General features: G+C 45.1%; 2 protein-coding genes across 2 annotated transcripts; both read right to left on the bottom strand.

The window, feature by feature from the left end:
- Positions 1–1,753: 1,753 nt before the first annotated feature.
- LOC125126435 (protocadherin alpha-4-like) lies at positions 1,754–4,279 on the bottom strand. The gene is made up of 2 exons (XM_047778844.1): positions 2,459–4,279; positions 1,754–2,418 (listed from the first exon to the last, which is right to left on the bottom strand). The coding sequence occupies exons 1-2, from the start codon at positions 4,218–4,220 to the stop codon at positions 1,754–1,756; spliced, it is 2,427 nt and encodes an 808-aa protein (XP_047634800.1). The 5' UTR covers positions 4,221–4,279.
- A 2,840-nt stretch (positions 4,280–7,119) lies between these two features.
- Positions 7,120–10,234, bottom strand: LOC125124732 (protocadherin alpha-3-like). The gene is given in 3 exon segments (XM_047774748.1): positions 7,120–7,212; positions 7,776–8,456; positions 8,459–10,234. Coding segments are annotated over 3 exon segments (2,550 nt in total).
- Between the last annotated feature and the right edge of the window lie 4,915 nt (positions 10,235–15,149).

The raw sequence follows: 15,149 nt of genomic DNA, 5'->3' as shown, positions 1-15,149 counted from the left end.
CATGTTCATTGCAGCACTATTCGCAATAGCCAGGACATGGAAACAACCCAAATCTCCACCGACAGATGATTGGATTCGGAAGATGTGGTATATATACACAATGGAATACTACTCAGCCATAAAAAAGAATGACATCATGCCATTGGCAGCAACATGGATGGAACTAGAGACTCTCATACTGAGTGAAATGAGCCAGAAAGACAAAGACAAATACCAAATGATATCACTTATAACTGGAATTTAATAGCCAGCACAAATGAACATCTCCTTAGAAAAGAAAATCATGGACTTGGAGAAGAGACTTGTGGCTGCCTGATGGGAGGGGGAGGGAGTGGGAGGGATCGGGAGCTTGGGCTTATCAGACACAACTTAGAATAGATTTACAAGGAGATCCTGCTGAACAGCATTGAGAACTTTGTCTAGATACTCATGTTGCAACAGAAGAAAGGGTGGGGGGAAAATATAATTGTAATGTATACATGTAAGGATAACCTGACCCCCTTGCTGTACAGTGGGAAAATAAAAAAAATTATTAAAAAAAATTTCTATGTGCCAAAAGACAAAAGAATAAAAAGACAAGTCACATCATGGAAGAGTGCAAAATCAAGAAAGGGATTGTATCCAGAATATAAAAAATTTCAAAAAGCAGCAGAAAAATAAAACAGAATAGAAAAACAGGCAAAAGACACAAACAGATACCTTACAAAATAGGATAAAAATGGCTGATCATAATAATACAAACAGGCACTCAGCCTCAATTACAAATTAGGAACTATAACATAGGAATACTGAAAACATCCAGCAAAATGGCAACAATGCAAATAATCTGATAATGTCAGTTTTAGAGATGATGAAGAGTAACAGTAACTCATTCACTGCTAGAACGAGGAATGCATGTAAATGCATTTTGGGAAATTGATTTACATTAGTAATTAAAGAAGAAGATCTGCACAGAGTCTATGTTCCACTTCCTCCAATTAAAGAAGATATGTACATAGTCTATACCCAGAGATGTGAAACAAGTTGACATAATCTTGATCCTAACTAACTAGAGAAAAAAGTACACATGGACACTGAAAATTTTACAACTATATTGATAGCAGCATTATATGAACGAGTCAAGAAAAAAACCAATACAAAATTCTCAATAGTGGAATGAAGAACTCATACCCTATTCATAAAATACACTACTAAGTGAGATAATTAAATGAACTCCAAGTACCTATGCCAATATGGATTCCATAGAATGATGATAAATTTGAGGAACACACAAATAACACATTTTGCACTATTCTATTTGGATAAAATTCAGGAAAGAGGTCAAAATTAATGAGTTATAAATTTAAAACTGTGGCTACATTTGGAGGAGAAGCGGGACGATATCTGGGAGGTGCATTTGACTGGCTTCTGGAGCAGAGGTAATAGAAGTTTTCCCTTTCAAATAACTAATTGAGCTGTACTATTGCATCTGGACTTTTCAATGTATTATGAGCAAATAAGAAAATGCTCTCTAAAAGTTGATTACAACTGAAAATAAATAGGTTAGGATAGCAATAAAATTTATAACACTGCTATATAACTGTACATTGAATAATGAAGATTATAAACAAGTATTACCATACCTATAGTTCTAAAAGATTTTATTTAAAAAAGAGCAAAAAGAAATGTAATTCAGAGAAATATGGCTCAGAATTTTTTTAATTAAGAAACAATTATTAGAATGAAAGAATATGAAACTTTAAAGAAAGGATATTTATAAACTAACCTTTGAGAGGGAATCCGCAGTTGCAAGCTGTTGATCCTCTCTATCTCCAGAATCTGGTACACTGGGGCTGAAGGCCATGAGGTCGGCCTTGGGCGGCCCCTCCCCAGAGCACACCCGCTGCCGCCGCCGCCGCGGAGACGAAGACCAGCTGCCCACCGCGCTCGAGCACACCAGCCGCGCCTGCCCGGGCACGCACGCGCCCTCGCCGCGCGGCGCCGAGCACCGCAGCGCCGTGTACACCAGCAGCGTCAGCACCAGCAGGCTCGACACCGCGCAGATCGCCACCACCAGGTACACGTGCACGTCCACCAGCGCCGCCTCCGCCGCCGCGGGGCCCACCACCCGCCGCGAGGACGCCTTGGGCGCCGGGCCGCCGTCCTCCAGCCACAGCAGCACGGTGGCCGTGGCCGTCAGCGCCGGCTCGCCGTGGTCCCTCACCAGCACCAGCAGGCGCTGGCGCGCCGCGTCCGCCTCGTCCAGGGCGCGCGTCGTGCTGATCTCGCCCGTGTACAGCCCCACGCGGAACGCGCTCCGCGCGCCCCCCGACGCCGCCTCCTGCAGCTCGTACGACAGCCACGCGTTGTAGCCCGAGTCCGCGTCCACCGCGCGCACCTTCGCCACCACCTGGCCCGCGCCCACCACCGCGCCACCCGCTGGCTCACCACGCCCGCCCCGCCGCCCGCGCCCCCGGGCCACCCGGGCGGCGCCCAGGCGACGGCGGCGGCGGCGGGCAGCAGCGCCGCGCGTTGTCGTTCTCGTCCAGCACGAACACCTGCAGCGTCACGTTGCTGCCCAGAGGCGGCGCGCCCGCGTCGCGCGCGCTCACCCCGACCTGCAGCAGCTCCAGCTCCTCGCGGTCCAGCGGCTGCAGCGCGAACACCTTGCCGCTCTCCGCGTGCACCGACACGTAGCTCGACAGCGCGCGCTCGCCCACCCGCCGCTCCACCAGCGAGTAGGCCACCCGCGCGTTCTCCTGCGCGTCCGCGTCGCGCGCCGACACCGTGAAGATGTGGCAGCCGGGCGCGTTGTTCTCCTTCACGAACACCGTGTACTCGGGCTGCGCGAACACCGGCGCGTTGTCGTTCACGTCGCCCACCTCCACCGACACGCTGGCCGTGGCCCACAGCGAAGGCGAGCCGCCGTCCCGCGCGGTCACCACCAGCTCGTAGCTCGCCACGCTCTCGCGGTCCAAGGTGCCGTCCAGCACCAGCGAATAGTAATTCCTGAAGGTGGACACCAGCTTGAAGGGGACGTAGTGTGTCAGCGAGCAGGTCACCTGCCCGTTGGCGCCCGAGTCACGGTCGGACACGCTGATCAAGGCGATGGTGGTGCCCAGTGGAGCGTCTTCTCTTACCGGGAGTGACAAGGACTTGAATTCTATAACTGGGACATTATCATTGGTGTCTTCAACTTCCACCATAACTGTACAATGGCCAGAGAGTGGGGGCTGCCCATTATCAATGCCGTCTACAAGAATTTCATAGAATTTGCTTTCCTCAAAATCGATATATCCTTTTACCATAATTTCTCCCGTGATTGGATCTATGTAGAACTTGGATTTCACATTTGGTGAAATATCAGTTGAGAATGAATAAATAATGTTCCCATTCGCGCCTTCATCTAAATCTGAGGCATTAAGTTTAATTACTAACGTTCCATTAAGAACATTTTCTAGTAATTTCACCGCATAGAGTGTTCTGTCAAAAGCTGGGGCGTTGTCGTTGGCGTCCAGAACTGTAACGAGTATCTGAACGGTCCCCGTCAGCTCAGGTTTGCCGCCATCAGTGGCGGTAAGTACTAAAAAAATCTGCGGAGCTTCTTCTCTGTCTAAAGGTTTCCTTAATACTAGCCCGAGACGTTTTACCCGCTCGTCACCAGATGGTTTTTCCAGCGAGAAATACTCGTTGGGGCTCAGCGTGTAAGTCAGCACAGCATTGACTCCAATATCTGCATCCGAAGCGCCCTCTAGTGGAAACCGAGAGTCAAGCGGCCTGGATTCGGCCATAAACAGATTCTTTTGTGCTGCGGGGAACACAGGCGGATTATCGTTAATGTCCCTCACCTCCACCTCCACGTGGAACACCTGCAGCGGCCGCTCCACGATCACCTCCAGGTGGATGCTGCACTCCAGGCTCCGCCCGCACAGCTCCTCCCGGTCGATCCGAGAATTCACAAACAAAATGCCATTCTGCAGGTTTACCTCCAGAAGGTCCCCGCCGCCTTTGGACGCCATCCGGAACAGGCGCGGCACCAGCTCGGCCAGCTCCAGCCCCAGGTCCTGGGCGATGCGGCCCACGAAGGTGCCGTGTTTGGCCTCCTCCGGGACCGAGTAGCGGACCTGGCCGCTCCCGGCCTCCCAGGCTGCGAGAAACAGAAGTGAGAGCAGCAGACGCCGGGATTCCTGGCCGATTGCCCAAGAAAACTCCATCTCAAGCCCGCAGGGCTTTGTTCTCATTAAGGGGGTCTTGCTTCAAAATGGGGAGATATCCCGCGACCGTTCAGGACAATGACGCTGCTCCCTCCATATTTTCAGTATCTGGGTGGTGGATGCAGCTTCTTTACAGTAAGAATAGGAAGGACTTTTTTTCTCCCTAGTGGATCAATTTTATGGTTACAGAGCGACACCATGTGGCTCCAAACGGTAAGTAACAGACTCTGGAAGTCCAAGCCAATCTTTCAGCCATTCCACACATTTTAACACTGTTGGAGAAGAGAAGCACATTTGTGTACTACTGAGATACATGTTTTGCACTACTAATTAATTATGATACTTACTTTCCCCACAAGAGCAGCATTCACTTCAGTGGAAATTTTTTTTTCATAGAAGTTTTAAGTATTTACCCAGGCCATATAGTTAACATAACATTTTGCAAATATAAAACTGGTAAAGTGTTGGTTAGGAGAAGTCATGACAGTTTGTGTGTGTGTGTGTTCCTGAGAGTGAAGAAAGATAGTTATTAATAATGACACACTCTTCACCGTTGAATCTTTCATTCCTGGTGTTGAAGACTTCAAAGAACCCCCTTTAGGAAAGCTCTGATCTCAAAAATACATCATTGAAAGGGAATTTCAAAAATGTTCAAAAAAGTAAGCAAAGACCATCATCACTCAGTTGAAAATCTTTAAATCATCTAAGGGCTGAGGGCACGGCAGCTTTCACAAGGAAATGGGATGTTACAGTATATACAGTTTGTGTTGAAAAGTATTCCAAGTAATTTTATACACTGGAACCCATCCACCTCACAGGAGAAAGATGGGTATTTTCTCATTTTGTCTCTTTTGACTTATACACAACTTGCCTGTTCTCCAGAATCTAATATGCCTAAACTTCTATTTTCTCCTGCAGTACTCATACCTTTTTGTCAGAGTGAACAGTTTCCTGCTTCTGATAACATTCATTAAACAAATATACTCATTTCAGTCCCTGCCTAAGTAATATCCATCGCTTCCAAACTTTTCAAAGCAGTCTCCCTCATTTTATAAGAACTTGAAAGTTCCTTGACCGACAAAAATTTTCATGATTAAACCAACTGGGCAGGCAATTTTACTTTCTTTTATACTTCAGCATCTAGATCACCTCACTTGGGCCATTTATTATATTAATTTCCCTTTTGTAGGTATTTGGATATGTGTGTCTAATCCCGCATTTTTAAAATATAAACTTTTAAAGAGACTATTTGGTGTCATAATAGTTTAATGGCTCAGAATAATTACTGAGTATTTGCCAAATATTTACTGAGTAAAGTGGCTTGGCTTTCTTCAACTGCCTAATAAGGTGGTCACATAGCTAGTTAGGAAAATACGATGTTTCAACAGTCTTTATAGTTTACAGAAATCCAAAAATATTTCCCTCAGATATTTCTCTACTTAAAATATATTTCAACGTCCGCATTGAACACCTGGATTTTAGCTTAATTTTCACTCCAGTTCTTGGCGCTCATGATCTCTGAGACATTGAGTCCTAATGATCAATGAAGAATTTTCAGTTAATACAGCACAATATATTTTCCTGATATAAATAACCTTAATATAGAGGGGCACAATGGCAGCGGTTTGCCAACTTTCTTTGCCTCTTTTTCATAACTTCTTACCCCATGGTTGTCTAGGACCAAAAAAAAAAAAAATCAGTCTAGTGAAAATAGCTCTAGGCTCCCACTGTATGAAGAGCCAAACACTGCCTTTTTTTTTTTTTTAGCTAAAAACATAAATAAAAGTAATTTCACTGTTTGAGGATTCAAAGTGTAGATGTGTGCAAAATGATCAGTATCAAACACACTGAGAGAAAGTGTGAAGGACTCCCTGTCTATTTATTTTGCAAATAATTAAATGCATGGATGAGGAATGCGAAAGAATATAAAGGATATTTATTTGGGAACTATTCAGTATTTGCCTAGTATGGCAGCAATACCTCTCTAAAGGGAAAACCTCCAAGGTTTTTTAAATGTCTTATTAGCCGAGAATCATGTTAGCCAAGCATTTGAAGAAGAGAGCTTGATTTGAAGATTGAAGTCCCATATCCTGGAAGACATGAACTCTAGATGACCTCATTATTTACCATGGGATGAAAATGAAACCTAACAAGATAGTGCACTGAGATTAAATATGCTGTGGCTAATACTTGATGGACATGAAGCCACAAAGAATAGTGCCAGAAGGAGGAAGTGGAAGTGGAAAAATGGAGGCCTATTTTGCATGTCAGCCTCCCCCACAATATCACTGAGTATGAAGCAGGTTTCTGCAAGGAAACTTGAGCAAGCAAGTATGACGTTGGAGTACACAACTGGTGCAGAAAAGTATCCATATAATTGCATACACTGGAACCCATTCTCGGGTAGAAAATAATAATACCTTTTTTTTTTTTTTTGTCTTTTGAGAGCTGCACCTGAGGCATATGGAGGTTCCCAGGCTAGGGGTCTAATCGGAGTTGTTGCTGCCAACCTATGCCACAGCCACAGATACGCCAGATCCGAGCCCCATCTGTGACCTACACCACAGCTCACCACATCGCCAGATCCTTAACCCACTGAGCGAGGCCAGGGATCGAACCTTCAAACCCTCCCGGTTCCTAGTCAGACTCATTTCCGCTGCGCCACGATGGGAACTCCGGAAAATAATAATTCTTAACAAGACTAATAATATTCTTTCAAAAGGAATATTTTCTAAATAATGATACACTAATGGAGTACTAAAATTTCACTTCCTATTGATATCTTAACACTTACTCCTAAAAGTAGTGAACTGAAGATGAAAAAAATACAATTCTAAAAACTATTTTTGTTTTTTAAGCAATTGGAAAACTAGCAACAACACACAGTATTGCCAAGTGTAAGCACAAAAATTAAAATAAATCATGTTCAAGAAGAGAGAAAGAACTGAGGCTCTGGATAAATGACGAAGTAAAAGCGACTCCACAGCAGATAACAGGCTTCATAAACTAATACTGGAAACTGAAGATGTGAGAGCCTAATAAAAAGGAGTGGCCAGTGACATTTGGACTAACATCTACTAGGGATTCCAAATGAAATGGATCATGAGCTACTGAAGTATTGTGCAGATATTAGTACACCACAGTTTAAGTCAAATACTATTTGTTTTGGCCAAGCTGGCTGGCATGTGAAATTTTCCAGGCCTGGGTTCAAACCCATGCCACAACAGTGCACCAAGCCACTACAATGACAACGCTGGATCCTTAATCCAAGGAGCCACAAGAGTATTCACAGTCTAATCAATACAATTTATCCTGCAAAATCTATCTACCCTCTATCCAGACTTTGAGGAATAAGATAATCCTACAGCAATTTTTTTTTTAAACCTGCAAGGATGGTTCTCACTACTTATTGCTGATTTGGTTCAACACCATTAGTACCAAGAAATTCAAACGTCTTAACCACTAAATCAATACCTGGAAAACTCTATTACCAGAATCGAGGCTAACTGGTCAGATATTTCCAAGAGAGTAAAAATTGAGGAATTAAAGGCATTTTTGAAATAATATTTTCAAATTACTCACCTTGGCAGGAAAATCAGCCTCCGCATGCACCTCTTCTTCTCCATCCCCACTAATGGGGCCAGGCGGAAGGCTGGGGCTGAAGGCCATGAGGTCGGCCTTGGGCGGCCCCTCCCCAGAGCACACCTGCTGCCGCTGCCGCCGCTGCCGCCGCGGAGACGAAGACCAGCTGCCCACCGCGCTCGAGCACACCAGCCGCGCCTGCCCGGGCACGCACGCGCCCTCGCCGCGCGGCGCCGAGCACCGCAGCGCCGTGTACACCAGCAGCGTCAGCACCAGCAGGCTCGACACCGCGCAGATCGCCACCACCAGGTACACGTGCACGTCCACCAGCGCCGCCTCCGCCGCCGCGGGGCCCACCACCCGCCGCGAGGACGCCTTGGGCGCCGGGCCGCCGTCCTCCAGCCACAGCAGCACGGTGGCCGTGGCCGTCAGCGCCGGCTCGCCGTGGTCCCTCACCAGCACCAGCAGGCGCTGGCGCGCCGCGTCCGCCTCGTCCAGGGCGCGCGTCGTGCTGATCTCGCCCGTGTACAGCCCCACGCGGAACGCGCTCCGCGCGCCCCCCGACGCCGCCCCCGACGCCGCCTCCTGCAGCTCGTACGACAGCCACGCGTTGTAGCCCGAGTCCGCGTCCACCGCGCGCACCTTCGCCACCACCTGGCCCGCGCCCACCCACCGCGCCACCGCTGGCTCACCACGCCCGCCCCGCCGCCCGCGCCCCAGGGCCACCCGGGCGGCGCCCAAGGCGACGGCGGCGGCGGCGGCAGCAGCGCCGGCGCGTTGTCGTTCTCGTCCAGCACGAACACCTGCAGCGTCACGTTGCTGCCCAGAGGCGGCGCGCCCGCGTCGCGCGCGCTCACCCCGACCTGCAGCAGCTCCAGCTCCTCGCGGTCCAGCGGCTGCAGCGCGAACACCTTGCCGCTCTCCGCGTGCACCGACACGTAGCTCGACAGCGCGCGCTCGCCCACCCGCCGCTCCACCAGCGAGTAGGCCACCCGCGCGTTCTCCTGCGCGTCCGCGTCGCGCGCCGACACCGTGAAGATGTGGCAGCCGGGCGCGTTGTTCTCCTTCACGAACACCGTGTACTCGGGCTGCGCGAACACCGGCGCGTTGTCGTTCACGTCGCCCACCTCCACCGACACGCTGGCCGTGGCCCACAGCGAAGGCGAGCCGCCGTCCCGCGCGGTCACCACCAGCTCGTAGCTCGCCACGCTCTCGCGGTCCAAGGTGCCGTCCAGCACCAGCGAATAGTAATTCTTGAAGGTGGACACCAGCTTGAAGGGGACATGAGGCGTCAGGGTACAGGTCACCTGCCCATTGGCACCAGAATCGCGGTCGGACACGCTGATCAGGGCGATGACAGTACCGAGTGGAGCATCTTCTAATATAGGTAAAGAGAGTGATTTGATAACCAACTCGGGTACATTATCATTGGTATCCAAAATTTCAACTAGAACCGTGCAGTGATCTGCCATTGGGGGATTTCCTTTATCAGTCGCTTCTACCTGGATTTCATATAATTTAGTCGACTCGAAATCTATGTTACCCTTTACACTGATGTATCCATTAACGGGGTCTAAGTGGAATTTCGACCGAGTATCTGCTGATGTGTCTGTATTGAAAGAATATACAATGTCCTTATTTACTCCTTCATCCAAATCAGAGGCGTTAACAATCACTACTAGGGTACCATTTGGTGCATTTTCAAATAATCTGACTCTGTAGACTGTGCTCTCAAACTCTGGGGCATTGTCATTCACATCCAGAACGGTGATCTTCAACTGAGTAGTACCAGTGAGTTCTGGTTTCCCACCATCAACTGCTGTTATAAGTAAGTGATGTTCAGCAGTGTCCTCTCGATTTAAAAGTTTTTTCAGCACAAGTCCAAGGGATTTAATTTCCTTATCATTTCTTTTAACATCCAAGGTAAAATACTCATTGGCGTTAAGACTGTAGGTCAACAGCGAATTAGCTCCGATATCTGCATCTGATGCGCCCTCTAGCGGAAACCGAGAACCAGGCGGCCGGGATTCGTAAATAAACAAATTTTTTACTGCCACTGGAAACATTGGCGGATTGTCGTTAATGTCCTTCACCTCCACCTCCACGTGGAACACCTGCAGCGGCCGCTCCACGATCACCTCCAGGTGGATGCTGCACTCCAGGCTCCGCCCGCACAGCTCCTCCCGGTCGATCCGAGAATTCACAAACAAAATGCCATTCTGCAGGTTTACCTCCAGAAGGTCCCCGCCGCCTTTGGACGCCATCCGGAACAGGCGCGGCACCAGCTCGGCCAGCTCCAGCCCCAGGTCCTGGGCGATGCGGCCCACGAAGGTGCCATGTTTGGCCTCCTCGGGGACCGAGTAGTGGATCTGGCCGCTCCCGGACTCCCACAGTAGGAGAGGCAGAACTGCAAGCAGTAGTCGCAGGTCTCCCTGACTTTCTCTCCAGGAAAATACCATTGCAAGCCTTTTGCAAATACTGGGTCGCTTTTGTATCGATCAAAACCTTGAAAATATTTTTAGTTCCTTATTCTTCTTTTCTTAAATAATAATCCCATGCTAGCATTGCCCGTATTCCAGAGATGGAGAGGAAGAGCAGCCTCTTGGTACGTAATGAATGCTGTATTTCTTTTGTGGTGAAATACCTCGCGGTGGACAGCGACATCATGTGGCTAAATGTGTAAGTATTAAATACATGTGTTTATCTTCTTTTCCTTCCATTGAACTCTCCCCCAATTTCTTCTGTTGTAATTTTCTTCGAGCACTCCTCAGAGTCTTCATATTTTACCAGAATATATCCTTAGAACTTTTATACTAATTTCATCACTTTCAATTGGACCAATCCATGACATACAGTTAAATATACTGTATTAATGATAGTGATTACTGTTATAACAGTAGTGGACAGCTACTGGAAATATTTCCCATGAAGACAAGTAGTATTCCATTTACTATTCTATTAAGTTCTCACAACAATCTTCTGAAGTGGGTATTAATATGATTCCCTTTTTATAAACATCAAAATGTGGACGGGTACAGGTTAAGTAGCTTAAAAATACTAACTTGATGGTGTTGGGTGAGATATCAATCAGATTCAAAACTCAAGACTTTAACCACCTGGCCATGAAGTCTATATTTTACAAAAACAACAGGCCTTTGATATTTGTAACCATCAAAACATCAAAACATTGAAAATATGTGTATGTGTATCCATATATACATAATTTACTTCTATGTTATACAGCAATTGCTCATTTATAAACTATGTTCACTTGTTTCTTTGTAGAATGTTTACAAATGACTCTCGCATCCTTTGTCCAATGACTGCATCTTTGTTAGTTATCTTAGCTGTTATTTATTTAAAATGCCACCAGTCAGTATTTTACAGTGCAGATATTTTTAAATTTGGTTTTTGCTGCATGAAAACACTGAGCAATTTGGGTATTTGTTACATTCTCGTCAAATCAAGGAAAAGTATATTAGTTTTTTTGTTAATTTCCACAGCATGTATACATTTCAACTTACCTGTATATCCTAAAATGTTTACAATGTGAAATGAATGTGTTTTTAATGAACTCCATGCTGGGTGAGTTACTGGATTCCAGTTTGGAAGAACTGGTGTTTAATCAGTAAAGAGAGAAAAGTCACTTTGGGACATGACTCACACAACATACTAAAACTACGCAATGAAATGTGCTTAATGTCTCTGTAAAATTAGTAAAAGACATATATTCTCTCAGCACTGGAAGTCAAACAGAGAAAATTCATAGAAAGAGGTTGCATTTAGAGAGGTAAGAGAATGCCAAATTTTGGTTATAGTCAGACCCTTTTTAAATGACATCAAACATGTGATTTAAATATTAAGAGAAAAATTTTCATACCAGGTTTCTTTCCGTGCACTCATTGAATGCAAAACAACACTGCAATTTACTCATATTTTATCATTAATATTTAGAAAAGAATAAATTATCAAATTTTAATGAATAAATAAGTGAATACTTTAAATTAACTTTCTCAAGAATATGAGGTTAAGTTACATTAATGGTATTCACTAATATAAAACACATAATTTATAATTAAATCTGTTGTACTCGTTCATGACAAAGTAAATATTTCATAATTATTTTGGAGAAGTTCCTGCTGTTGCACAACGGGATTGGGGTTGTCTCTGGAGTACTGGGTCACAGGTTCAATCCCCAACCTGGCACAGTGGAGTAAGGATCTGGCATTGCCTATAGCTTGTTTGCATTGCAACTGCAGCTCAGATCTGATCCCTGGCCCAGGAACTCCATATGCCACAGGGCAGCAAAAAAAAAAAAAAAAAAAAAAAGTTAAAAAAATGTATTTTTGGAAAAGCATAGATCTAGGAAATAATTATAGATATCAATATGCCATTTAGTGCTTTGGTGGATTTTGATAGGTAGTAGCTAGTTTTTAAAAATGAGAGACAAAATTAAAATTTTAAATATCCTGGACTTCATATTAACAAGAAGCCTTTGACAACTTACTGTAATACTATGTATCTCATGACATTTAAGAGTATACTAACTGCGAAATGGAACGCCACAGGGAATTTATAACAGAGTATCCTCTGTAATGATTATTAGGAGATGAAGGTAATACTGAAAGGAACTATATGAGTTTAGAAGATTGAGCTAAAGTGTGATTAAGGAATCAGTGAATAATATCTACTCAGACATCTCTTCAGTCAACTTAAGAAAGTGCAAACAGGGAATAAGAAATCAGTAAGGGAAGTTCCCACTGTGACTCAGCGGATTACAAATTGGATTATTATCCATGAGGATTCGGGTTTGATCCCTGACCTCACTCAGTGGTTAAGGACTGGCATTGCTGTGGCTGTGGCATAGGCCGGAAGCTGAGCTCTGATGTGACCCCTACTGTGGGAAACTTCCATATACTGCAGGGGTGGCCCTAAAACAGGTGCGGGGAGGGGGGAGCAAAAAAAAAAAAAAGAAATCAATAAACACTTATACAGTGAGAGACTGTGACTCCTGGAGATATGGGTACACCTGGATATAGTTTTAAAAGTTTACCACTTACCAACAGTAGAAATGTAGTGGCCAGACTTCCAGTAGGACAGAGCCCATCTGACCGTTCACACTTTCTGCACACAAGTCTCAAGGAGGTGGTGAGTAGCTACGGTACTCTAGCTGGGGTAAACCCTCCCATCAAAGAGTTTCTTCTTTATTTGTTCAAGTCATTTGCTTTTCTGATTTCCAGGAAATATATGCTGTCTGCATTTTGAGGTTTATCAACTCTGAAGTGCTCATAAATTTCCTCAGGAAGAAATTATCCTTACATGGAATTCAGTATTTCCCCACCCAAATCCTCAATTCCTTTAAAACCTTGTCCCAGATAGAAATGGATATTCTGGCCTATCTGTGAAATGGCTAAGGCTAAATCACGTAATATAAGTTATTTCATGATTCATCAATATCCAAGTATATATGGCAACAACAACAACAACAACAACAACAACAACAACAACAACAAAAACACAACAACGGCAAATAACTAAGGACTAAAGAGTGGAAGAAGACAGTATTCCACCCCAAGATATTGTCCTTCGGTTGAAAAAAAAAAAAGGCTTTTAATTTCCTTTCCAACTATAATGTTTACTCATCAAGTTTAGTGTTTTAATGGCCTAACATAGGAGTTTGCACTGAAAATGTAGTCATTCCATGCCAGTCCTTACCTTTTGAAGAAACTCCACTTCATTAAGAATATGGATGCTGCCAGGTGAAATGAAGTGAGCTCAGGCCTGGGAAATCTTAGCCCAGGCTTTGAATGTGGTGTCAGAGGACGGTGATCAGTCTCTGCACAGTGAGGGGTCAGCACACACTGATACCCTTTCAGGATGACTCAGCATCCCTCTAACATAAGGACTAGGTTAAAATACTCTCCATGTGTATGAAGAAAAAGTCCCACCACCTGGTCTCCCCCCATGACAATTTTTTTTTTTTTTTTGCCATTTCTTGGGCCGCTCCAGCGCCATATGGAGGTTCCCAGGCTAGGGGTAGAATCGGAGCTGTAGCCGCCGCCAGCCTATGCCAGAGCAACAACGCGAGATCCCAGCGTCTTCGATCTATACCACAGCTCACGGCAATGCCGGATCCTTAACCCACTGAGCAAGACCAGGGATCGAACCCACAACTTCATGATTCCTAGTCAGATTCGTTAACCACTGAGCCACGACGGGAGCTTCCCCCCATGATAATTTTTTCAGATTATTTTTTTAATTAAACAAAATTGAGACTGGGCTCCTAATGAACTCTCTATTGTGCCTTAACACTCCAAGGATTTTGCAAACCCGTATTCCAAATAACATTATTTTGCTACTGAAAGACATACATAAGATTAGCAGTTATTTCCAAATGATAGCATGTCTGGTAATGACCTAGGATATATATGTGGGAGGTCCTTGCACTTAAAAAAATCTATTCAGGCTGCTTTTAAATACAATTAAAAGAAAGACCAACATATTAATGGTTGCACAAACAGGTAAAGATGAATGTTTGTTTTTTTTTGGTATTTTTGCCTTTTCTAGGGCGGCTCCGAGGCATATGGAGATTTCCAGGCTAGGGGTCGTATTGGAGCTGTAGCCACCGGCCTACGCCAGAGCCACAGCAACTCCGAGCCGCGTCTGCAACCTACACCACAGCTCATGGCAACGCTGGATCCTTAACCCACTGAGCAAGGCCAGGGATCGAACCTTCAACCTCATGGTTCCTAATCGGATTCGTTAACCACTGAGCCACGATGCGAACTCCGAATGAATTCCTGATTGAAAGAATAATTTAGGAAATTTCCAACAGATTTTGACAGAATGTAAGAATGATGTAAACTGAACATATATATTCCATAATCATACTCTAAATTTTTTCCAATTGTTTGTTTTCTTATTAGGACCGCACTCGCGGTATATGGAGGTTCCCAGGCTAGGGGTCCAATCCAAGCTACAGCTGCCGGCCAACATCACAGGCACAACTCAGGATTCGAGCTGCATCTGGGACCTACACCACAGCTCACAGTAATGCCAGTTCCTTAATCCACTGAGCGAGGCCAGGAATCAAACCTGTGTGCTCAAGGATGCTACTCAGATTCTTTAACCGCCGAGTTATGATGGGAATTCCCCAAGTGTATTTTTTAATTTGAGAAAAAATAAGTAAAAGTTTTCAAATTTTGCTGAAGTGTTCTTCAATCCTTTAATCCTATTATTCATGGCGAGATCTAATTATGGAAAATCCCATATGTAAAAGTAAGAAAACAATTCAAATTGTTCTCAATACAAGAAATTGATCTCTGATACCATACATTGCACAATAGGATAACGATATAAAATAAAGGCAGAGCT

The sequence above is a fragment of the Phacochoerus africanus genome, chromosome 4 (assembly GCF_016906955.1).
Source record: "Phacochoerus africanus isolate WHEZ1 chromosome 4, ROS_Pafr_v1, whole genome shotgun sequence".
Lineage (NCBI taxonomy): Eukaryota > Metazoa > Chordata > Mammalia > Artiodactyla > Suidae > Phacochoerus > Phacochoerus africanus.
This window is presented reverse-complemented; position numbering and strand designations above follow the sequence as displayed.

Bases quoted from the DNA above. Each gene is read 5' to 3' on its own strand.
- LOC125126435 (XM_047778844.1), bottom strand. From the start codon at position 4,220: ATGAGAACAAAGCCCTGCGGGCTTGAGATGGAGTTTTCTTGGGCAATC. The intron at 2,419-2,458 runs GCCCGGGGGCGC...GTGGTGAGCCAG, and splicing joins GCCTGGGCGCCGCCCGGGTG to CGGGTGGCGCGGTGGTGGGC.